Genomic DNA, 25,915 nt, shown 5'->3' on the forward strand with positions numbered 1-25,915 from the left:
AGAAAGAAAACAGTTTACCAGAGAAATATATCTTGTTGACAGTTGCTGATGGACCCCGGGAAAGAGAATACAGTTTGAGTTACTGGGCTACCGATAAGCAGTAAATACGAGAAATATGTACCGTGTCACTCACTTCATGACACTGTTATCAACCTATGAATAAGTTAATATTTTCCTAGTGAAATGGCCATTTGTACAAAGTTAGAAAGGACAGACCTTATAAAAAGACTAGAAAAATGCTCAGTTCGATTTCATTTTTGAGAAATGGTAGTGTTGGTTAGAAAGTCATGTCTAGTGAGAAAAACACAGTACTTTTAATATTAGTTTGAGTATGCAGTTCTGGAAAATTTACTTTAAAAGATCAAAGACAGGGGCTGGGAATATGGTCTAATGGTAGAGTGCTTGCCTTGTATACATGAAGCTCTGGGTTTGATTCCTCAGCACCACATATATAGAAAAAGCCGGAAGTGGTGCTGTGGCTCTCGTGGTAAAGTGCTAGACTTGAGCAAAAAGAATTAGGCACACTGCTCAGGCCCTGAGTTCAAGCTCCAGGACTGGCAAAAAAAAAAAAAAAGATCAAAGACAATATTTTGCATTTGTATCTAAAGTTGTTTAAAAAAAACTGCACCCTTTAAATTGCCCTATTATACTACCAGGAGTAAACAAAACTGCTTTGTGAAAAAGTCAGCCTTGTTGGTAATTTTTGTCTATCTGATGCTTGGGATTACATGTAAACCCTCCATTTATTAGAGTAAACACTTGGATGAAGAAAACAAATTTACCCCTAGAGGGGTTAAGTTTAAAGACTTCTTTTTGTAATTCCCAAATAAACAGGGTTAGCATGTGTAACTTTACATGCTGTTTGTATTGAGAAATGGGTTTGGCATGACAGTGTGGGCTGCTTTTGAATGTTCATTAGTCTTGCCTTAAAGTCATAGAAAAGTACATTCCCCCCCCCTCCCCAATATTTAAATTAGTGAAGTTGCTTTATGAGTCGATCTACTATTTATGTCAAAAATGTTAATCAGGACAGTAATGGCATGGCTTAGCTTCTGGTACTTGTTTCCTGCATCTATTTTTAGCTTAAAATGCCAGAGAATGACCATCCCATCTGTCATATAAACAGCCTGAAACCTGGGATTTGGAAGGTAGTGTCAGGTGACTCAAAAAAACTCTTCATTAGATAGATAGTACAGATGGCTGGAGGTACGGGTTCCCAGACATTTTACTACGGTTCTGACGGGGCCTGATCTCTGAGTCAGTGATACTAACTTTAAAAAATGGTGATCTTATAGATGCCCTGTGTTACCTGTTTTTCTAATATTGTTCCATTTTCTTTTCTGACAATGGCAGAAACTTTTGAGATAGTAGAACTTAAGCGCTTTCCCTGAAAATGGAATAGTTTTCTTCCATTTTTTTCTTCAGTGTTTCATTACAATAATACATCAATTTGTAGTTGGTATAACACTTGGCCATAATTGCCAGCTTATTCTCTTTGGTCTAGTGATGCTGGGCATCTGGCTGAGTAGACAGTGGAGTTAAGCTCTTTATGTGTTAGTTTTAGAGACATGTTTTGTTTCAAACATTTGCTGCTGCTTTAAAAAAAGTGATTTAGGGCTGCCATTTAGAACATTAGAGAATGCCATTCAAAGTGAGAGTACATTAAATATTTAAGGAAATATTCAGTGTCTTGTGAAAGTGACTTGTTATCTTTGGCTTGAGTTTTAATTTTAAAATCAGAGTAATGTCATCTATGGGATATACCAGTATTCATTCATTCAGCAAATGTGTGTAAAATACCTTCCTCACTTCTGTCACTGATCATGATGGGGGTGACGGATACAACAGACAAGGCTTAGGCTCCTCACGGAGCCTAAATTCGTAGGAGGGATTCAGACAATTGATAAGCAAAAGGATGAATGGCTGATTTAAAGTCAGGTATCAAGAAATGGAATGAGGGGAAGTGGCACTGTGGCTCAAGTAGTTGAGTGCTAGCCTTGAGCACCAAGAGGCTCAGGGACAGCAGCTCCCAGGCCCTGAGTTCAAGCCCCACGACTGACCAAAAAAAAAAAAAAAAGAAAGAAAGAAATAAGAAATGCTGTGAGGAAGACCAAGATAGTGGTGTTGCCAATGGGGAGCTAGTTTAGAGAGGGAGGCCACAATTGTACCACAGCTCCTCACGACCCGCAAAGGATGCTGGCTGCCCCCTTTCCGGCTCTTGGCTTAGAGGAATGGGCGAGGAGTAGATCCATTGGGGAAACCTGATTCAAGATAGCAGAGACTTGATGTTTCCTTGTTTTCTTTTTTTTTTTCAGTTTAAACAAGTCTTTTTATTATTTTATATGCTATTTTTATTTATCAACATGCATAAATTGTGTAACACATTTCATCTAGATATTTCAATACATGCATGTATTCTATTACTATTTCTTATTCCTCTCCCATTTTGAAACAATTTTAATGGGTTTCACGATTCTCTTATTACATGTTTTTGATGTCCTTAGATATATAACTCTCATTCTCCCTTTCTTTTCCTATCTGAATTCCTACTGACTACCACCTACCTTATTTTATGCTCATATCATTAAAATTTTCATCTTAATACAACATGAGACAGAATATGTGATGTTTGTCTTTCTTAGTCTGCCTTATTTTGTTTAATGTGAAGATCGTCAACACATTTCACTTTGATGTTTCCTTGTTTCGTTTTGCATTGCTTGAAGAAGGCAAAGGAGTTAGAAGGTTGTTTATATCAGCATAGAGACAGTTGCATTTGCATTTCTTTATACTATTTTGGCTCTTTAGTTTCCTTTATATTCTGCTACACTTTCCTTAATTGAACCCCCTTATCTGCTGCCTCTTTTTTTTTTAATTCATGCTATCTTTTATGACTTTTTAAGGAAAAGAAATTTAACTTTATTTTCTTGGTGTCATTAAGACTAACATGAGCAAGCTAAGACATTCTTGTTGGATGAATGTGGGGATGAAGGAAGGATCAGCATGCAAATCAGTATTTCTTCCCCCATCCTTTCTGCTAGATACCACCGCCATGAGGCAGAACAGAGCACTGATTAGGAGTGAAGTGCTGTGTTTGAATCCTGGTCCTGCCAATGGCTACAGACACCTTTGAGTTTGGGAGGGGTTAAGTGAAATAATGTATACAAGGCTAGCATAGAATGCATTCTCAGTGTATGTGAATTTTCATCCATGCCCTCCTGCTACTTTGTAGGAATCAGAAATTTTTACCAAAGTTACCGTTTTCCCAAAGCTGAACTTTTTTTTTTAAACTTATTTTTGGTTAATGAAACTAGTTTACTCATCTACTCACTGAATTTCTAAGGCAAAGAATATTGGGTTTAAATGACCAGCTCTTCAGATTGTTCAGAAGAAATGTAACCCATTGATAGTAGAAGAGTGACTATTTCCCCACGGTTCCCAAGAGGAATGGGCATTATTAGATTCTCAGTGTATATTTTTGCTAGGCCAACAGTGGTTGGATCTATTGACCATTTGTATTATTTGATGAGTTGCTTTTTGTGTCTGAGTAATTTGTCATATTTAATTGTGAGGTTTACATACTTCTGATAGTTCATTGCCACACTTCATTGCAATCAATCTTTTGCTCAAATCTCCTCTGATATAGGGGACATTCCTCAATGGCTAATTTATATTTGCAAAGTACCTCCTGTCACAAACAGAGATTGAGTCTTAGAAGACTTTAATTTGGGGATTTCTAGGATTTTTGGGGGGGTGGGTAAGGGAAGAAAAGACTTTTTATATAAAAAATATTCACAAGTCATTTAGGTTCTGGAGGCAGTTCTCTTGAGTACAACAGCAAGTTGAAATATCTTGCCTGTTCCCTAGGACTGCCTGGCATTTCAAAGACATCAGTGTTGGTTTGCCTGCTTAGTATCATACCTTAGTATTCTTATATGGAAGAAAAAGGAAGTCCCCAAGAATTAAGTGAGGTTGCTCTTCCTAAGTCTGTAGTTAAGAAAATTAGGAATCAATATTTTTTTGTTTGCTGTAATCATGTTGAACTTTTAAGAGAGAATTTAGAATCTTAAACATTCACCATCAACCGAATATGTACAGCCTGCTTGACCAAGTCTACCCTGAAAACTCTTGGGATGTTAGCTATTGGTGACTAGAGAAAACTAGACACTCGGTTCTGAGAAGAATCATCACCCTGACTTATCACTGTTGAGCCTAGAGAAATAATTGCTTAAAGAAGGGGAGAACTAGGACTTAGATGATAGATGTTTGTACTAGGGCTTAGATGGTAGATATTTGTTCTTATATATATTTTCTTTGTATTTTGTCTATATGCATTGTTTTGTCTTGGTGACCTATCTCCTAATATTACTAATAGTCAATCTATTCTGTTTCCTTTTTACATAGAAAAGTACCCCTGATACTAATTTACTACTATGTACATATTCGCCATGCACATATTCGTGAATGTATTTTTGGTAGAATTCATTTTAATACCTGCTTTATGATTCACACTAAAATTACTTGGCTTGCAGTGTCAAAATTAGGAATTAGTTTCACATCAAGTAATTCCTATTACCTTAGCTTGGATATTCTGGCCTTGTAACTATTTTGCATGTTACTCTTGCTTTTTGTTTTGTAATACTCTCATGTTTTCAGTTTTGATGATTTTAGGAATTTTACTTTACCAAAAATTAAAAGTATTTTTCAATAGATTAATATTTGAACATCATCAGGTGATTGTGTGACTTATGAAGAATTATTACTGTTTTCATTTCACTTTCTTTTGAACTTTTTGAGTATAAAGAATATCAGTGGAGTAAGAGGTGACAAGAATAAGTCGTAAGTAGATGAAAAGCATGACTTAATTTCTTTTCCTAACCTTTTTCCTGACACTGAGCTTTGATATTGAGATTTTTAAAGCTGCTCTGGCAAGACATTTCTGCCAGTCAGTTCAGAGGGGGTTTTCTTTTTTGTTTTTGCTTTTTGTTTTGCCAGTCATGGGGCTTGAGCTCAGGGCCTGAGCACTGTTCCTGGCTTCATTTTGCTCAAGGTTAGCACTCTACCACTTGAGCCACAGTGCCATGTCTGTTTTTTTCTATATATGTGGTGCTGAGGTTGAACCCAGGGCTTCATGTATGCAAGGCAAGCACTCTACCCTAGGCCCAGAGGAGGTTTATAGCAAACTCTGGTAGTAGCACTTGTCGGGCTTCCTTGTTAGTTTTAAGTTTTGCTTTGCTTTTCTTTGTCCTCAATTTTTTTCTTTCGTCGGGCTTCCTTGTTAGTTTTAGGTTTTGCTTTTCTTTTTTTTGTCCTCAGTTTTTCTTTCTTTCTTTCTTTTTTCCTTGAAATTCATTGAGCTGATAAATATGTGGTTCATGGAACGAGTTGCTGGTTTTGATTTCAGGAGAAGAATGAGCAAATTCAACATGGTATCTGATACTTGTTGCTTTTAGAGATGCAGCATGTTATCTAATTCTTTTTATTGTTCAGGAAGACCTTGAAAATTGTTACTTGTTTTTCTGGGTTTTTGGTTGATATTTATAGTCAGTGACAGTCTCTTAAGGTAGGGCCTATAATCAGGAATTTAATATTTCTCAGTGACAGTTTAATTTATGGTTGAAGAACTTGATATACTTTTTTTTTTCCTGGTTTGGAGCAAAGTAGAAAGGATGTGGTTATTTCTCTTTGGAGGGATATCTAAAATGTTATTATAGCCCCTCTTTAGGGTAATATAGCCCAGACTTAAAAAAATATATTGATATTTGCTGAGCAGTATGCGTAAGTATTTTCCATGAGTTAGTTCATCTTATCCTACAACACATTTAGAATGTTTATATTTATTGCCATTTCATGTATGAGTAAATGCTGGCCTTGATCATAGATGCAGTGTGTACTGGGGTGGGGGTGGGGCGGATAGGGTAGAGCAGAGAACTGGTCCAGGAACCCGGCTTGGATTTTTCTACAGGGGTGTGTGGTGTTGTACATGGGCTCAGAGATCTTGGCCAGTTTCTTTGTCTTTTAGACTTTTATGGATTTTTTTAAAGGTCTTTTATATCTTGTTTATACTTTGTTGCTCCCAGTTTTATCTGAGAACGGTTTCCCAAGAATGACTGATGTTGAGGCTTTTATACATCCTCATGCCAGGAAGGAAATGATCATGAGGCCGTTGTGAGGGTTGCAAGTGTAAATAGTGTGGTTGAAGTCCTTGTGTCCAGTAACCCCTTCCTGTGCCTGGTCTTGCCACATTCCTTTGGCATGTGTCTGTAGCAAGGGCAACAAAAGGTAAATTCTGCAATGCTTAATCATTTTCCTGCTTACAAATAGACTCACATCAAAATTTCCACTTGGGCAAGGGCACTTTATATAACTATTACCTCCCTTCTAAAGATGGAGTGAGAAATGGACAGATAGATTTAAAATAACTTTAGTCTGGTACTGGTGTCTTACTCTGTAATCCTAGCCATTCTGGAGGCTGACATCTGAGGATCACAGTTTGAAGCCAGCCTGGACAGGAAAGTCTGTGTGACTCTTACATCTCCAACTAACCAGCAAAAGTATGGAAGTGGAGTTGTGGCTCAAATGGTAGAGCTTCAGTCTTAAATGAAAAAGTGAAGCAAGAGCAATAAGCCCTGAATTCAAGCACCAGCACCAGCACCAGCACCAGCACACAGACACATAGACACATAGACACACACACACACACACACACACACACACACACACACTAAAATAAAACAGCTTTAGAGTCAGCTCTTCACCAGTTATTCACTTTGAGTTGGTCATTTGAATTCCCTGTTCATCTATGGGAATTGTAGGTTAAATGGAGAGAGGATTAATTAATATTAATGGTTTACTTTAATTAAAATGTATCAGGGTTTTTCATTTTATTCCACATTTATAGCCTTGAGATTTAGTTGTTGGGGTCTTCTTGAGATGTCTGTGTTAAGACACCCCCGCCCCTCTCCATCCCCTTTCTTTCCTCCTATAAAATTTACGTACAGGGAAAAACCTTCCCTCTGGCCCAGTTAAGTACCGTAAGTACCTAATAACACTGCATCTGTTCTCAAGGTTGTAAATATTGCATTTCTGAATAAGGTGATGTTTACTAAAAAAGTAAATCTAATCTTCCCCTGTGGTTTTATCTTCTTAAAGGTGTATTTCTTTTTGGAATTTACAGAACAATTGTAAAGCAGAATCCACTGTGTGCTCTACAAAACTTTTCTCCCATTGCTACTCCCATGGCCACTGTCTTTTCTTTATTCCCTTATTTATTGATCTTCAGTTTTCTTCCCTGCTATTGTATGAGTTTTAGCCCTTGGTCACATCTTGGTTTCATAAACTATATCATCAGACTCATTTTGTCTTTATTAATCTCCTTTTGATTTTTTTGTTTTTTTGGCCAGTCCTGGGCATTGGACTCAGGGCCTGAGCACTGTCCCTGGCTTCTTCCTGCTCAAGGCTAGCGCTCTGCCACCTGAACCACAGCGCCCCTTCTGGTCGTTTTCCATATATGTGGTGCTGGGGAATTGAACCAAGAGCTTCATGTGTAGGAGGCAAGCACTCTTGCCACTAGGCCATATTCCCAGCCCTCTCCTTTTGATTTCCTAAACTAGATTCTTCAGTAGTCTTTTCCAGAACTCAGTTACAGTTTTCTCTGTTGACCAGCGACTTTATGTCCTAGGATTACACCATTCTGTTTCCACATAGATTGGCTTTTTCTTTTCTCCTTTAAGAAGTCTCAAAGCCTCATGATCTGGAGAAAAAGACTCCCAAGCTTTAGGACTCTTGGGTCTGGTGTTATGTGTGTTAGAACTTTAGCTCAGCAAGTATTTACAAGTGCTTGCTATGGGCCAGCCCTGTGCAGATCCCTGTCAGAGACAGATTTCTTCAAAACGTATTCATTCTCTCATTTAGAGAAATGAAGCCATTGGAGTGGACCACTCTGTGTCAGCAGGCTGGTTCTTTTTGGTTAAGGTAATTTATAGGTTGTAGGGTTGTAAATAAGAAGTCCTTCATGACGAGGCTCCAGGTGGATGAGGACTTCGCTCATGTCAGACATGAGTGATTGTCAGAGCTAGGAGAATCCAGATCGCAGATTTCTAGTCCACCATTTTCCCGTCTAAGTTGACTTAAAATGTTTATCACTCCAAATACTTTGACTCAAGTGTGAGTCCTGGTTTTACAGAAAAATCTACAAGTAGTTCACCCATATGGATAGTGCTTGCAGTTTAACTCACCGAGTATCCATCAGCTACCTCAGGTTTACCGAGGACTCATTTGTGTTTTGTGGACATAAAAGAAGTATCTGATTTGACCTTATTTCTATCCTCAAAGATCTGGAGAACTGAATTGAATTTATGAAAAAAATTAACCAAGCCTTTTCTTCTCTTTCTGTTTTTCTTTGGTCTTGTGCCCCATAGCTTCCATTAAAAAGAACTTGAGCCAGGTGTGATTTTTGTACACCTGTGATCCTAGTACTTGGAAGGCTGAAAAAGGAGGAATATAAGTTCTAGGCGAGCCTGGGCAATAGGGTGAGACAATGTCTCAAACGAAAAAAAAAAAAAAAAAAAAGAAACCCAGACAGCAACAGCAACAACAACAACAACAAAAATCTCAAGACCTCCATTTTGATTGGCTGAGCATGGTGGTGTGCCCCAGCTCATTAGGAAACTGAGGCAGGAGGATGACTTAAGTTCAGGAGTTATGAAGTCAGCCTGGGCAGCATAGATCTTGTCTCAAGTGTTTTTGTGTGTGTGTGTGTGTGTGTGTGTGTGTGTGTGTGTTTGTGTGTGTGTTTGTGTGTGTGTGTGTGTGTATTATCTTTTATTTTTCTACTTCTATTAGACAAACATTTACATGTTTGCAAAGTAAATTTCAGTCAACCATGGGCATACATACTTCCAATGGAGTGAGAATTGAGAAGACCAACCATCCAGTGTACTTTAGTGTAGCAATTCCTGAGCAGGCCTGCTTTGCCCCCACCAGAATATTTCAGTCAATGAAAATAGTACTTTCTCTTTCCCTTCCTTTCTCCCTCCCTCCCTTCTCTTCTTTCCAGTGTTACCTTTTCATGGGAAAATAAAGCTAGTGTTTTTAGATTGTGCTCTCCAAATGTAAAGTGGATTTTTTTATTGTCTTAATATGTGAATTCTAGAACTTCACCCTGCTTGATTTTCCAAATGTATGTCCAACTTTAACACATCCATAGACAATGAAGCCAGATAATTGAGACTGGAAAATAAATTTAGTTTGTTTTTTCTTTGTTATCTTTCAAATTGGATAGGGTTTTTATAAAAGGAACTGACTTGGTTGTTTTGCAAATGGTAACTAATTTTTATTGCAGATACTGGAGCCTATCTCATTGGATAATCTGTGTCAGAAGTGTGAACAAATTGTATACTAGAATGTGAAAAAAGCTATGAAAGTAGTTATCTGTAGGTTTTTCTTGTAAAACTGACCTTTTTTCGTTTAAGGTAATAGTTAAGTTTTCAGCACAGTGCAGAGTGGTCAAATGATCTTGACTAGACATTTTATTCTTGCCAAAAGAAGATGGTATGCAGAACTGGATCTGAGATGGACAAGGGGTAGGAGGGTGGTGTAGGAGGAGGGGAGTAGTTTATGGGCTCCCACAGATGGTTAAGTGTATGACTCTGATTTCCAGGAGCACACAGTAAGCCCCATCAAGGATTAAGCCTTGGCATTTCTCAGCTTTGTGTTGTCTGGACTTTGTTACACTGTTAAAATATATTGGGGACCTCAGATATCTTTATGTACATAATATTGATTAATATTTACTGTATTAGAAAGTAAGACTGCTTACACTAAAATTCATAGCTAGCTGCTGATGGCTCATGCCTGTAATCCTAGAGATCTGAATAGCAAGGCCCCACGCCAGCCCAAGCAGAAAAAGCGTGAGACTCTTCTTTCTCGTTTTAACAGCAAAAAGCCAGAAGTAGAGGTATGGCGCAAGTGGTAGATTGAGTGAAAAAGCCATGGAAGAGCATTGGGTCCTGTGTTCAAGACCTGGTTTTGGCACACACACACAACACACACACACACAGACACACACACAATTGGTTCATTAAAAATGCCCCAGATCAACTGGGCTCTAGTGGCATATCCCTGGCCCTGAGTTCAAGCCCCACGACTAGCATACATGCATGAAAAATTACCCCAAATAAATTCATTGATCATTATATAAAGAGTAAATTTTTTTATTTTTTATTTTTTGCCAGTCCTGGGCCTGAGCACTGTCCCTGGCCTCTTCTTGCTCAAGGCTAGCACTCTGCCACTTGAGCCACAGTGCCACTTCTGGCCGTTTTCTGTATATGTGGTGCTGGGGAATTGAACCCAGGGCCTCATGTATACGAGGCAAACACTCTTGCCACTAGGTCATATCCCCAGCCCCCTAAATAGTAAATTTTTATCCAAATGACTCCAAAGATACAGGTGAGAAAAATGCCATTGCTGGGCATTTTTTTTTTTTTGTCAGTCTTATCGATGTCTGGCTTAATTGAAGAAAATTATACTCCCACATCTGTTTCTGCATTTAACCTGCCATTTGGAATATGTCATCAGAAGTTGAAAGATTGGCAGTGACAAAAACAAATTACATCTTAGTAGTATTAAGAACATAACTTGGAGCTCATGGGCCCCTGTGGGCATTTCAGGAATCTTCCAGAATGTTCCTAGACCACTCTTTGAGAACCCTTTGATGAACACATACATTTCTTGAGGACAGAGACCACTGCCTCTGCTTCTTAGAGCCTTGTACTGTATTCTGAATGTTGACTCCTTCAGCGTGTTTACTTGTTCAACTTTCTCCCATAAAGTTCCAGGGAAAGGAAATGTCTAGTGAATCAGGCAGCAACTTCCTTTTCAGGATGCCTTCCCCCATTTGTCATGTGGCAAGAATCCCTCTAAAGCCTTTGACTCAGCTGCCACCGAGGTGCCACAGGACTCTTTCACTGTGCCTGATGACATTGTAGTCTGGTTACAAATCAAGATAAGTAGTTCAGGAAAAGAATATTCTCTTTTCAGTCCAATGAATTCTAGGAAGTCTTGGTTGTTGCTGGGAGAAAGCAGTTAGAATCGTTCCCTAGATACGGAGGTAGAAAATCTTGGCTGAAGTGTTTGGGGGCTCAACTGGCAAATAGGATCTCATCTGCTCCCCAGGACAGGCCAGATATTGCCCAATGTCCATTGTCTTCATGAAGGCACTGGCAGGTGTCTGCAGAGGGCGTGGGGAGCAATGAGTCACTCTCCAGTATACTAGCATTTTTACTTCCCAAGTGTGAGGTTAATATTCTCCAAATTGGTGTCTGAAACTTACAAACTTGGGCTGAAAATAGGCATACTGCTAGTACTGAATTTTCAAACTTGGAAAAAAACCAGGTTAAACAATATCAAAAGGTATCTCAAACATTACATGGTAAACTGGGCATGTGTGGCTCACACCTGCAATCTTAGCTGAGATTTGAGGGTGGAATGTGTGTGAGACAATGAGTTTCAGTTAACCACCAAAAAGCAGGAAGTGGAGCCATGGCTCAAGTTGCTAGACTGTTGGCCTTGAGCAAAAAAGGTCAGGAACATGGGCCAGGCCGAGTTCAAGCACAAAATGGTGCAAAAAAAAAAAAATGTACAACTGGTAAGGTTTACATTGGAACCAATCTTTCAGTTACACCAGGAAAGATCTTCATGAGTAGTAACATAAAATGATTGTATCTGCATTTGGTTTGTACACGACTGAAAATGAAAACACTAAAAATGAGCCTGATTGTGTCTGCCTTGTCTGAAGGGGTAGTGGTGGTGTTTTCTAACTGCTTGCCTCTTGGGTGTGTGTCATCGGGGTGCATTCTTACTAATAGTCTTTGAACTTCTCTGTCCTTTTCTTCCCCGCTCTAAATGGCTGCCACTAGCGCTTCAGCATGGAAGGGATCTCACATGTCATTCAGCATGGCCTTCGCCACACCTTTGGAAATTCTGGTGGAGACAAACAGGTGCTCTGTTCTCCTTTCTCCCTCATTCTCTGCTTTTTCATAGTCCGTGCATGTGAGGATCCTTACAACTGGCACTTCTACTGATTTACCAAGACCACTGCTTAAAAGAGAGAAATGAAAATTGAATGTCTTGATAACACAATTTTCCTTTCCAAATTGGACAATAGACTAAACACATTCATAAAACATGTTATTTCTCATGCCTACTTTGAAAAACAAACAGATATTAACATATTGAATTGCATGTATAGAAAGATCTGATTGTGAAAATAACTGATCTGGTTTAATACTACTCTAATTCTACAAATCTAAGAAATAAGGTCTCATTTTAGGGAAAAAAAGTCAAGCATTAGTATCTTTGAGATTAGGTTTTTAGGTTAAAAGTACATAGAATATAGCTAACCTCTTTTAGTTGCAATTCATGTTTTTTTATGATGTAGAATATTGTCAGCCAACTTTGTGTCTGTTACCACTGACACAAAATTGTATGTGATATGACTGCGCAGTCTGACGTGAACACATCTATGTTAGTAGGTGTGCTTAAAATTACCTTTCTCGGGCTGGGGATATGGCCTGGTGGCAAGAGTGCCTGCCTCGTATACATGAGGCCCTGGGTTCGATTCCCCAGCACCACATATACAGAAAACGGCCAGAAGTGGTGCTGTGGCTTAAGTGGCAGAGTGCTAGCTTTGAGCAAAAAGAAGCCAGGGACAGTACTCAGGCCCTGAGTCCAAGCCCCAGGACTGGCCAAAAAAAAAAAAAAAAAAAAGAAAAGAAAAGAAAAAAAAGAAAATTACCTTTCTCTATTTGAAAATTGTACTTCAAAAAAGATCTTAAAAATTAGATTTCTTTTGGTTTGAGGGCTAACTTAGGTCCTAAGTGAAGATTAAGGATATGCAGTTTATCCAGAGTCAGAAACTTTGAGTGCTTATGGAAAGTTTTTGTGTGTTATTCAAGGAGGTACTGGTTGCTAAATAGAGCAGGTAAGCACTGACTCTTATAGCTCCCAAGGAGGCTCTGTAAGAAGATGGTTTGATTTTGGTTATTCTGTATCAGTTACCTCTCACTTCAAGATGGAAAAATGACTTCCAAACTAATGGCCACATGGGAGTATGTTGGGAAGGCTGGAAGCATAGCCCACAGTTCCCGGTGTTTCTCTCCCCTGCTTGCTACATGCACTGAGGGCGAAGGACCAGGCAGCACGTTTCTAGCTCTTCTGGGTGTTCATTACAAAGAAACATATTTGGTTCTACCAATGAGCCTTACCTTGAAGACGTCTTCTAGGAACATGGTGGAATATCCTGCTCCTTCAAGGTTGAATATAGCTACACTGCTGCTACTTTTCTGGATCTAGAAGTCTAGTAGTTATCAAGCATGTTGCTTTATCCTTTTTTTCTCTTTTTTTCTAATTATGATTTGGATAAGATCACTCAGTAAGCATTAGGAATAGAGCTGAAACTCAGTCCCTGGGGCTAATGAGCAGGACTAAGAGAATCAAAGTACAACCTACTAGCTTTCTTTATAGTCAGAATAGGAGAAATGGGAAAATTGGATGGAATTTCAGGTCTTAATCTACTGAGAACCTTTACAGGTAGTAAACTAGGCAAATTGTCTCAAGTTTAAACAAAAACTTTTATTGTTCATTTCCCTCTTAGGCTATCGTCTCCTTTTGCTTTTCTCATCTCATTTAATCTCTAACAACATTTATAACTGCTTATACCATAGTGTACAGTAATAAGATATGCTTCTGATATGTTCAGTTTTTCTTGGTTAGCTTCTGGAAGGAGCTGTATGTTACTTGTATTGACAGTTATGCTCAATTAGAATGGCCTGATAACAGGATTATTTGGGTGTTGAAAATTATTTCTAAGTTGTTAAGCTATGTTGTTAGATTAATTACCATCTTAAAAATATGCTTAAAATATGCAAGGAAATATTAGATAAGACTTTGCTTTCAAAATGAACACCTTGTGCACATCACCCTGACAACTTATTTGTGAAAGTTTCAGTAATTGGAATGCAAACCAGTGGTTATTTATGCTGGCATATGACTGGTATACAACAGAAAAATGAGCTTTAGCTGAAAGAGTAGCATGCTCTTAATCTAACCATACCCGTGTTTTCACTACCAAATTAGTCATGTTTCACAGTTTGTTTTTTTCTTGCAGGCAAATTAAATTCCTATTTAAATGGTGTCTTTTTCTTCTTCTTTTTTTTTTTTTAACGGCAGTATTTGACCACAGTCATTCCTTACGAGAAAAAAAATGGACCACCATCTGTTGAAGATCTTCAGATCTTAACAAAAAGTGAGCAAAGACAACATGTGTTACCTGATGCACTTTAGCTGGCTCTAAATGCCTTACTTGGGATTGCTGATTTTGTGTTGCTCTTGTTGTTCTGTCAATGTAGGGTGGTAAATGATGGGCATCATCCTTTATTCTGGTGCCAGTGAGGCCCGAAATGGCTATAACATCAAATATACACTAATTCTAGTGTTGACTTGTAATTTCTCCTCTCTTTTTGAAATATTTATGAGCTAAATTTTTGGAAGAGCAGGAACTGGACTTTTCAATTGTCAATTTTATTCATTTGCTAATGAATAAAATGGTGTAGACTATATGTCAGTATGACTGTCAGTAACTAAATAGAAGAGATTTCTGGCAAACATGCTGCTTTTTTATAAATGAACCCAAGGTAGTAGGTATAAGTAGAATATAAATTGATAGTGATGTCTGAAGAACTTGCATTCATCCAGATAGTATTTGGTAAAGGTCTGCTGTATCCCGGAGCACTTAGGATGTTTTAATAAATAAAGCAAAGAAGGGGCTGGGAATATGGTCTAGTGGTAAAAGTGCTTGCCTCGTATACATGAAGCCCTGGGTTCAATTCCTCAGCACCACATATATAGAAAAGGCCAGAAGTGGCACTGTGGCTCAAGTGGCAGAGTACTAGCCTTGAGCAAAAAGAAGCCAGAGATAGTGCTCAGGCCCTGAGTTCAAGGACCAGGACTGGCAAAAAACAAAATAAAAAAAATAAAACAAAGAAATCCACCTTTGAGAAACTTTCCTTTTAAAATAATGTATGAGATCTAAATGTACATTTCTATTGAGTACATCTTAGCGTAGCCAAAACATGAGAGTAGGATTCTGGTTTCATCCTTGCTATTTTTGAGATGTCCTTTATCTTCTCTTGATCATATTGAAAAACTATGTTAAAATATTTGCTCAATTTATCTCGTAATAAATAAATTACCTTTGATTTGGGGCAAGTCATAGCTTCTCAAAGACAAATCAGTCATTGCAGTTCCCTCACCAGAGTGTTTGCAGGCTGATTCTAACAGTCACAGATCGACCCAGTGGAGAACCTTTGCACTTGTTGGGATGAATGAATGTCCAGGCTAAGACGGTTATGATGACAATATTGTTATGAAGACAGCAGATGGAAGAAAGAACTTTCTTTTGAAATGTTAAAAAAAATTACCCTGTAAAAAATTGGGGGCCAATCTGAAGCCTTTGCTACAGCCATGTAAGATGTTGCCAAATGAAAGCCTATTTATGGATGTGCAGCCTTTTAAATAAAAGCTACAAGAATGGGATTGGAGGTGCGATAATAATAATAGTTAGGGGAATTATCATGTACTAGTATCCCCTGGAGGAAGTCTGAATTGACATTCACAGTTTTAGTTCAAACTTGTGAATTTCTCTCTATCAACACAGTCTCAAAACATTTTACAAACATGTCGATGGCTGTTTTGTTTTACTGTGAAATATAAGATTGTCAGCCTGACATAGGGGACACAGTGTAGTTTGGTTGTTGCTTGACCAACGTGGACAAGGCATGGTTTTGATTGCCAAATATACAGAAAGGTCTTAAAGGAGGGAAGGAGGGGGGGAGAGGGGAGAGATGATGGAAGAGAAGGGACAGAGAGAGAAGAAAGAGAGGAGAGGGGAAAGAGAAGAGAGGCAGAGGAGGGAAAGAGAAGAGAAAGGCTTCCTAGGGAGGAACCTACTCAGGGAGAAGTAGAGAGCATGACAGATGCTGGGTGCCAATCATGGAAATCCCGTCTTCATTTAGTCTTTTCTTAAAGATTCCCAAGACATCTGGCAGATGTGCTCCTTGGAGTATATAGCTAGCTTTCCACTTATCCAGGAGTTTCTCCCATTTGTGAGATTGACAGCACCTAGATCCTCCAAATCCAGAGTTCTTCGAAGTCTACATTCCGGTAACTCACCTCACAGTACTTATTGTGACAAAGTGGAGACACCATGAAAATGGCCCACTTCCTTCTCCCTGTCTCCAGTGCTTAGGCATGACCTAGAAATAACTCTCAGGACTTACTCAGCTGAACTTGAGCCTAATTTAGTGTATTTCCTTATCTAGAAAATAATCTTTAATATGTATGAATCAGTTGTCATATCACTGATACTACATTATTTGAAGTTAAATACTTTTCATTTGAATTTTAAATTGCTGCCTTTTGTCTTCTTTTTCTTACTTTTTTAGTTCTTCGTGCTATGAAGGAGGACAGTGAAAAAGTTCCAAGCTTATTGACTGACTACATACTGAAAGGTGAGTTTTAGAAAGGTACACGTGCAATGGTTGGGAAGTTTTGATTAGTCAGTAAATATATCGTGTTGCTAACAGATTAAGAAGTACCTTATGAATGCACAGCTTTATTCATCTTAATGAACAGAATATATGCTACCCACATGGGGCTATATAAAATTTATCTTTCCTTGGAGATCCTGCATTGGAAATAATGTCCACATCTGAGTTCTATACACTGAGCGAGGCAGTAGAGGAGAATGAATGAAGACATTGCTGTAGCTACGTGCACACTGGGCATGGACCAAGGGGCGGCTTGAGAAGAGCTTTCGGTGATCTTAGAAAGTAGAAAGCCAAGGGCATAGAGGACCAATGAAGGACAAAACAGTCAAACAGTTAACAGTAGGGAGATGAACACAGAATGAGTTGTGTTGTGGGCAAAGGGAAGGGGAAAATGAAAAGAGTGACTTCTACCATTTGGGGATAGTGAAAAATGAGCTATGTATCTTAGGAACAGGATCAAGGTCACATTGAATGGGAGTATGACTAAAAAGAGCAAAAATCTGGATGGTAAAGTGGGGACTGAAGAACTGAACTCAGTTTCCAACAAAACTAATACTGACCAGTGATTGTGAGAAACATCATTAGTTATCCCCGGAGGAGAGTTTGGAGCACCACAAAATACATCTTATGGTGTTTGGCTGGATTTGGAGAGCAAACTTTTCCCCAGTAATGTTTTCCCTCTTAGGGCTTCTCTTCTCCATCAGTTAGCTGAACATAGCATTTTTGGGGCTTTCTGTATTTCAGAGTGGCCTTTTTTTTTTTTTTGTCAACCATAGCTTCATAAAAAGGGAAGGGGCTCAAAGTGAATCATCTATTACTTCGGAGAGACTTACTATGGATATAAAAACAGGAGCCAGCCATTAGTGAGGAGTTTACATGGGTAGAAAAAAAGAAAATTAATGCCAGTTTAAATACACTTTTTCTGATAGATGGCCTTTTCTCCCTGTTAAATTATGAAATGTTTTGTTATACCTGACATCTTTGTTTGCTTTTATGTTGTGCTAGCATTGATATGAGAAAGCTGGATTATTCTGAGGTTTGTTCTTTTAGATGTTGAACAGGAATGAGACGAACACAAAGAACCATGTCTTATTTTTTATTTATAGTGGGTCCCTAGGGTGCTGCCAGAAGGGCCAGAAATAAGTTATCTTAGTATTTGTCTACGTGGAAGAATGTTATGACCCAGGGAGCAGTGCTCTGGGGGAAGGGAATTTTCATTCTTGACTCAGAATAGAGCTGCAATTGTGAGCCTATGTCACATGTCTTAGCGAGAAGCACCCATCTAGTTGAGTACCTAGTGCTCCAGCTGCCATCTGTAAGCCCAGTTCTGTCCATACTGTTCCTGCTTCTGAGGCGCTGTTTGCATGCATGCATTGTGCTCTTGTTTCTGTGTTGTGAACATGGGAGGAAAAGAAGCTGCCACTCAGACTCCATTGGTGTGACTCTGCCATTGTGAAAATGAAGAGGGGAATGTAACAGATGGGGGGGGGGTCCTGATGGGGAGAAATTTCAGGTGCTCTTTTCCACCCATCCTGTGAAAATTCACAGCCTGTCAACTATCCCTCTTCCTTGGCACCAGTAATCAAGAGCCTGGGCAGAGGTTACTGGTCAATAGGAGACCTTCCTTCCCCTGTCTGGCTCGTCTTGTCATAGTTTAAACACAGATGAGCTTGATCTGGCTGCTGCCTTAGTTCTAATGCAAAGGAAAGTCAGAAGTGAAAGGTGAAGTGGCCCCTGGTGTCCTGAGAAAGATAAGCCAGGTGCTGTGTGGCTACTGCATCTTCCCATACCAGCTTCATTGTCCCACTGTGGCCCGCTGCCACCCTCCCTTTAGCTACCAAAGGCCAGGCCTGGCTGCTGCGAGCCAGGGGTCCCAGACAGTGATGAAATTGTGTGCAGGGTCTCATGCCCTTCTTTGACATCGTCAGGGGGTTGTGCTGTTACAAGCCTCATGGTGTAGGGCTGTTCTAGGCTTATATTGCTAAGTGTTATCCTAAAAGAGACATGGACTTTTGGTGTCTCATTTCTGGGAAATTCTAATTAATGTGTCTTGAGAGAACTTACTGCTGGGTATATCTTCTTAAAATCCTTAAACATTTTTTTCTATTTTAGATTCTTGCATTAACCTTCAGTTCTTGGGACATAATTTATATACACTTAAGGTGTATATTTTATATATATTTATATATATTTTACATATACCTTAAGTGTATATAAATTATGTATATTTCATTTGGTGTAAATGTGTCGTCTGGGTATATCTTCTTAAAATCTATAAACATGTTTTTTTCTATTGTAGATCCTTATGTTGACATTCAGTTCTCATCATGTAATTTATATACATGTAAGGTGTATATAAAATGCCTATGTGCCATTTGGTATAAAATCTATGCAGATAACAAATACATTTCCACCTCAAAGGTTTCTTCTTCTTTTAGTTCTGTGTCCTACATAGAGCTACGTGGCTTCAGGAGCAGCTTTCCTTCTTATGAACTGCGAGCTCAATTTCCTGCAGCACAATTCCGAAGACTTGCTACATAATCTTCCTGCTATTGGAAACCCAACACGCTTGAACTTGGGTTTGGGATTCAGTATTAACAGATGAACACTTTACTAATTCTTTACATAGAACCAAGAGTACTATGGCACACTGTTGAATTCTAGAGATGGATAAACTCACTCCTAACAAACTCTTCTCTACATTGTTCCAGTAGAGTTAATTGTGCACAGTTATATATTTTGTTAACTGACAATATATCCCATTTGAGCTTTTATGGTTTTCTACATCTAACCTGCACTGAAGAGCTAAAGCACTGAGAGATTTTATACTACAGCTATCCTCCAGTGGCAGGAAGCAGTGTGCATTTTTATGAGAATTGTCAGTATACATATTACCTACCAGTGTTGTCCAGAGAGACTGAAACTTAACAACTCCGGCTGTTTGGAAGCAGCAACGCCCCAACATGCATCACTTCTGCTCTGATGGATGTGGAGATTCTTGAGGCCTGGTGTTGTGGTGTGCTGCTTGTTTTACATTCACATTCTTAGCCATTTTGGTTGTCACTTTAGAATCTTGTTACCTTCTGATGTGTCACTGTCTGTTCCCTGGTCTGTGAGTGTGTGGGCCTTGGAAGGAGTTGGTGTCCTTTAAGGTGTGAAGAAACTGCTTGTTAATAACTGGTGTTAATTTGTGCCCGTGTGCTTTCCTAGTGTATAACTCTAGAAACACCAGCCCATGGATGCTATACTCATCATGAACACTTTTACCAGATTCAATCAAGTTGATGTTTAATAAATGTAAAAATAATATATACTGAAGAGCATTGAGTTTTTGTTGCATTTTGTGTGCCCCTCACAGAGCTAGATTTTTTACTTATTTCTGTGCAATCCACCACTGTAGCACAGGAGATAGGCAAGCCCTGATTAGCAATCTCAGGATGGGAAAGGGAGAGATGATGCCAAACTACTGTGGAATGGTCGCTTTCTGCAGTTGTGTAGGGCTGAGTCCAGAGTTGGGACAGCCTTCTCTCTCATGTGAATGTAGAGTCTTCAGTGGCTTTTACATTTCTTCTTCAGCATCTGTGAGCGTACTGCCCACACGACTTCCTCCACTTAGCAAGAGATGCAGCAGGTCTGTCTTCAATTTGGGTATCAGCCTGTTCTCCAGGGGTATGTAGAACTTGAGATTGTTTTATTTTGTTAATGTCTTCTTTGATAGTGATATATGGAATTTATCTGCTACTTCCCCTCGAGCTCATGTGGTATACTGACAGTAATGTTGATTTAATTTGATCTGAATGTATAAAAACATTGCCTTAAAATATTAAAGAAATGTAGCTTTAAAGGACAGAGAGTGAGTGTAACAACATCTTGGGGGAACTGTTTCTTCAGCAGATTGGTCTGTTTATAGCTCATTTTAGTTGATGCTTCTAAATCATATGAAAATTATACTTTTCCCTATCAGTTCTCAAAGTCTCATTTTAATTTATTTCATCATTTTCTTGGGTTCTTTACCAGTAAGCTATTGGGGGATTTCTCAGCAGGCCTCTTTGTGCCTCGTGAGGTAGTTTTGATACAGGGTGAAAATCCCTAATATGGAAATCCAAGATTTGGAGCATCACCATGATGGTACAGATAGAAAATTGCATACCTGATCTTGTGTGATGGGTGAGGAAGAGGAGGTGTACACTAACAAAATGGTGTAAATTTCCATCAGACTATGTATGTATGATGTACACGTGGGTCCAATCTCATTGTGTATAGGCAAATAGTTCCAAACTATAAGAAATCCAGTGTCTGGGGCCAGAAATATGGTATTAATGGTAGAGTGTTTGCCTAGCATGCATGAAGCCCTGGGTTCAAGAGGTAGTGTGCTAGCCTAGCCCTGAGCAAAAGAAGCTCAGGGACAGTACCTCGGCCCTGAGTTCAAGCCTCAGGACTGTGGGGAAAAAGTCCAGTGTCTGAAACACTTCTGATCCAAGTATGTTGGGTAAGAAATGGTCAGCCTGTGTTGGTGATGGACAGCAGGTAGGTTTCTGGTCTCTCTAAGCACAGTAAATTTGGCACTTTTGCCCAGATTCCTTGGAGAAGAAGGGCCACCTGTTGAGATAGACATGGGACTTCTTTGTTTTGCCATAAGTGTGTTGGCCTGACCTTGAAAGGACCATTCATCTTTCTGATCCCAAATAAGAAGTCTTTTCCAAAGTGTGTGATTTTTCAAACTCAGGGTGTTTATTTGCTTCCAAGAACCAAGTTGCAAATTACCCCTTACAACTTTCCTTTTTAAAGAAAACAAAAGCAAACTAGAACTATGGTGCACTCCAAGTGCCATATATCTATTTTATTCTTCAGGAAATTATATTTGTTTTTCTTTTACAAGAGCACAACAGGAACCAAAGTAAAAGAGTAATAGATACAGCACTCAGGATAAATCATATCTTTAAAATAATAATAAAAAATTTACACCTTGTCCTATATCCTGTTAGTATTTTCATATGGCCGTGATTGTAAAAACAAAAAGCAAGCATTTACAATTTTTTTGATAAAGACTTTTTATGCCAGGAATGGATTAATTGTCAACAAAATTTTATACTAACCAGGCTGATGTAAATCTATTTTGGTAACATCGTATCATTAACAAATTTATTTTGGAAATAGATAAAAAATATTGCCCCTTGATAATAAATCTTTTTTCTTTGATGCAAACAGCTAGAACACCTTTTTCTTGTTTTCTTTTTGATATTCTAAGACAAAAAAATGGTTAATCTTCAGATTAATAAATTAGGTCATTATAATAATAAATTAATTTTTTTTAAAGTTCAGCAACCTCTGTCCAAGTATTTACAACAATACTTGAAAGTTCCTTTACAAAACAGAACACATTTTCTTTTCACATTAAGCATACTGGGTATCTGTGTCTTTCACAACAAGCATTTTTAAAAGAAAAAAAATCAATGCACAAATGGGTCATTAGTATAAAAGTGCTAAGAGCTGTTTGAAAAGTTAACACTATAGTATACAGTCAGTTATATCTGAGGCAAACTACAACAAACTTCCAGCTTAATGTGGACAATATTCCAGTAGTTGTTTCAAACAGATGTTTGAAAAAAAAAATCCAGGAGCTGATTAGTGATGCAGATAAAAATTGCCATCAATGTCTCTGGCCAGTAAGCAAATTGAAAACCAACTGAAAGCAAATCCAAATAAGGAAGATTTTAATTAAGGAATATCCTCTCCATAGCAGGTGTGATGCTGGCTGCTTGAGATACACACACACACGCACACGCACACGCACACGCTCACGCAGATGTTTTTCTTTCCAATTAGACTGCAGGTAGAATGAGATTCTGTGTTATTCAAAAAATCTGTTAAGTGATCAAAAGCACTGATACGGAATGCCTGTTTATCTGCCTTTGTTCTTGTTAAAATCTCATAAAAATACATTCAACAGGAAAACATAAATTGTATGTGTATAAATATATATGTATATATATTATATACACATGCACACAAATACTTTTGTTCTTTGAAGCATAAGATAGTTACATAAATATTCCTATAATTGCTAAAGTTTAAAGAGGCATAATTTTTTTTTGAGCTTCAACAAAGGTGCTTGAATAATATACAATTAAAATGAAGTAGTTTCTATTCTGTAGAATCAGTATATAAGGAAAAAAGAAATCCCCAGTCTTTTTTTTTTTTTTTAAACCTAGAGCTTCAACACAAAACTATGAACAACCAACAACATAACAGAACAAAGCAACGAGAAACAATGAATACAGCCCTGGAAATGCCTGGTGTCCTCCATGCTCCCTTCTTCCTGCCACTTTGTAAGAAAAGCTCCAGTGCTCACATCAAGAAATGGCTTAGCTCTTGTTCATTTGCTGTCTCTGCTAGGAACTGGCTGATTGGCTTGGAAGAAAACAAAAAGCAGCAAAAAGTATAACTGTATAGATCCTTAATAACCCGCGTTAGAGAAATGTGGCTATCGCATTTCCCTGGCTTCCTCACTGCCTGTGCAGTTGTGACTGTATAGAAAAACTTGTGGCTTTAGACCTGGGATGGCTATCAGAGTTCTGGTGGTTCTAAGGTGGTTTACAGCAGCTGGATGGCAAGGCCTTTTTTTGTTTCCTGCTCATTCAGGCCCAAGGTTTGCAGCGAGTAGTGCAGTCTTCAGAGCAACAGGAAAAAAAAAATATCCTCTAGGCCATAAACTGCTTTTATTTTACTGGATTTCTCCCCCCGAGCCAAGCTGACCAACTTTTCTTCCCAACACTACCCTCCCACCCATTTTCCCAACCAAACTCACTGTCCCCACCCCCAAAATATCTCTACAGCTATTTTACAAGCAAGTATACCTTAGCAACTTTAAAAACTTTGGTTCTAAGAAAACGCTTGGTCAGTTATCTTGAGGAAATTTGGGAATGCTTGTTCTGCACATTGCTGTAGACAGAGCCCATCCCAGTGAGTTCTTAGCGCTGCATATCAAGTCACAATCCAATACAATCCACTAAGCAAGTGCACAAATTCTAGTTTACGTTTAAGAGCAGATTTTGTCATTTTCTGTTTTACAGCCTCCTCCCTGTTTGCCTGTCTTCACACTGTTTGGTAGAAATTGTCTGCCTGTAGATGGTTCTGTTTTTGCATGCTGTAGAAGCCACTGAATCTCGCATCTGGTTCAGCAATTCTTAGCATTCTCTGGGAGCCGTCCACCTGGACGCGGGTTCCTTTCTTGCTGTCCACAGAAACCAGCTGATTATTCAAGGAAGAAGGCTATGTAGCGAGAGGGGAAACGGATGAAGAGTTAGATGCCTTACATAACCCCAATAAACCAATACCCAGGACCTAAGTCAGGCGGGGCAATAGTATCACAATGTGCTGATGGTCAGGATATTGGAGGGGTACTAGGCTTGAATTTGGTCTTGCTCAGCACTGTTTGCTTGACCCAGCCAGGTGCTCAGTATAGAGGCTGTGTCCCATGCATATTTTCCAACAGAAATTCAGAAGCAAGATAACCACAGTGACAATTTATACAGAAAAGTTAACTATTGTTCATAAACCAGTTAACTAGTTATTTGGGATACTATTAGTTTGCAAAGTTAAGCGACTGGAGTTGGAAGGAATTATAATTTATCTCCCTTAATATTTTTTTCCCATTAAAATAGCTAAAGTAAGCTCTTTGTATAAGAAAATACATATTCCCCCCCCACCATACGAAGTCTGCCTTGACTTTTCTCTAGTGCTGCCCTGGGCTCTTCATCCTGAGCTACTTCTTCCCTTTGTGCTTGCCTTGGGCACATCCCCCTGCCCTGAGCGCTTCTGAACATCCTTATCTTTCAGTGTTCTTGTTGCCCTCTTTTAAGAATGACCGCCCTCCCCCCACCTTTGTGACTTCTCTCCTGATTCTCAGATGAGTGAGAAATGCAAGGTATCACATTCTGTTTTATGGAAAACAGTGATTTTGGAGTTGATACAGAGGTATTTGTTCATTTTGAAAGCTTTAAGGTACATCCGGAAGTTGGTCTATGAGGTCAGAATTCATTAACTAGTGGATGATGGATAACTGATCCTCTCATCAACCCAGTCTAGGACAAGTACTATGTATTTGGTTCCTAGAGACTGATATACATTTAAGGCTGTGAACAGCAAAGTAAAAACTGACAACTATAAAAGGTATTAGGATTGGAAATGTGTGTGTCGAGGGGGGTGGGGTCCTAATTTCATCATTCTAGAGACTTTCCTAGAACTGTACCTTAGTTGGTGTTCGGTACCAGCACAGTAGTGGTACCCACTGTTTCTTCTGGTTGATGAACAGGAGTGCTATTATAATGGAGAGACATATTATTATGGGCACCACAACTGAGACAATGGAGTCCAGTGACGCATCTTTGCCTGGGTGCAGCCTCTTATCTCTGTAATCTACCTGGAGGTGACCCATATCTAGGAGAAGAAAAAAAATTAAAAAACATTACTTAAACCAGAATTTTTAGGCATTATTTTAATTGCATTGCAAATAGAGATCAGCACCTTGGTTTTATGCGTCTTAGTTCTTTGGACTAAAAACATGATTAAGGTCTAAGGTAGATCTAAAGAACTGTTAGGGGATAAAGTGTTCAGGAATTAATCAAGAGGAAAAAAATGTTACTAATTGGGCAAGATGATACTGTCTTTAGCTAGTCAAGAGGATAATACTGCTTTAAATTTCTTTTTTTTTTTAGGGGGGATAGGTACAGGCCCTCATACTTTCTAGGTAGGTGTTCTACCATTTGAGGCCCTCTAACCTGTCATTTTGATGTTATTTTTTGAGATAGGGTCTTGTTTTATGACAAGGTTGGCCTGGACTGATCCTATTGGTGCTTCCTTGTGTCATCATGCCCAACCATTGGTTGTGACTACTGAATTTATTTATGTCTAGGCTGGCCTCAAACAAAACAGTGATCTCCTCTTCCCTACCTCCAAATAGGTAGACTCACAGGCTTGAAGCCACCAATCCCAGCACTGTAGAGTTTTAAAGGATTAAATTTAGACTAATTTAAAAGTACTTTGTGACAAACAGTAAAATTATTTTGCTTACAGGAAGCATATATAGCCTTAGATTTTGAAGGTGGAACACTACCTTTGCTCCCTGCTTAATTGCAATGAGTAGATTAAGACAAAACATCTTACCCACTTCCTGGTGTAACAGCTAAGAAGGACTGGATCAAAAACAAAACCAGAATTCTTAATTAGGAGCTTTTGTCTTTTGGCTGATATTCTTGTTTGCTGAGTTTTAAGCCAAAATGTCTTACTCTGTATAAATGTGTTGATAAACC

The 25,915-nt window shown here is 38.8% G+C and overlaps 2 protein-coding genes across 5 annotated transcripts in view; one reads left to right on the plus strand and one right to left on the minus strand.

Moving 5' to 3' along the window:
- Fez2 (fasciculation and elongation protein zeta 2) overlaps positions 1-19,917 on the plus strand; it is a 38,919-nt gene extending 19,002 nt beyond the window's left edge. Inside the window, exons 6-9 of one of the 2 annotated variants that reach the window (XM_048353137.1) lie at positions 11,916-11,996; positions 14,227-14,302; positions 16,500-16,565; positions 19,043-19,917. In XM_048353137.1, coding sequence (XP_048209094.1) covers positions 11,916-11,996; positions 14,227-14,302; positions 16,500-16,565; positions 19,043-19,059 — 240 coding nt within the window. In that variant the 3' untranslated portion in view covers positions 19,060-19,917. The remainder of the gene's footprint in view (positions 1-11,915; positions 11,997-14,226; positions 14,303-16,499; positions 16,566-19,042) is intronic. The other variant, XM_048353138.1, reaches the window with a different exon arrangement.
- Positions 19,918-21,413: 1,496 nt separating this feature from the next.
- Positions 21,414-25,915, minus strand: part of Crim1 (cysteine rich transmembrane BMP regulator 1) — a 182,736-nt gene continuing 178,234 nt past the window's right edge. For all 3 annotated transcript variants that reach the window (XM_048353134.1, XM_048353136.1, XM_048353135.1), the window contains 2 exons: positions 24,856-25,043; positions 21,414-23,876 (listed from right to left, as the gene is read on the minus strand). In XM_048353134.1, coding sequence (XP_048209091.1) covers positions 23,700-23,876; positions 24,856-25,043 — 365 coding nt within the window. In that variant the 3' untranslated portion in view covers positions 21,414-23,699. The remainder of the gene's footprint in view (positions 23,877-24,855; positions 25,044-25,915) is intronic.

The sequence above is a fragment of the Perognathus longimembris genome, chromosome 8 (genome assembly GCF_023159225.1).
Source record: "Perognathus longimembris pacificus isolate PPM17 chromosome 8, ASM2315922v1, whole genome shotgun sequence".
Lineage (NCBI taxonomy): Eukaryota > Metazoa > Chordata > Mammalia > Rodentia > Heteromyidae > Perognathus > Perognathus longimembris.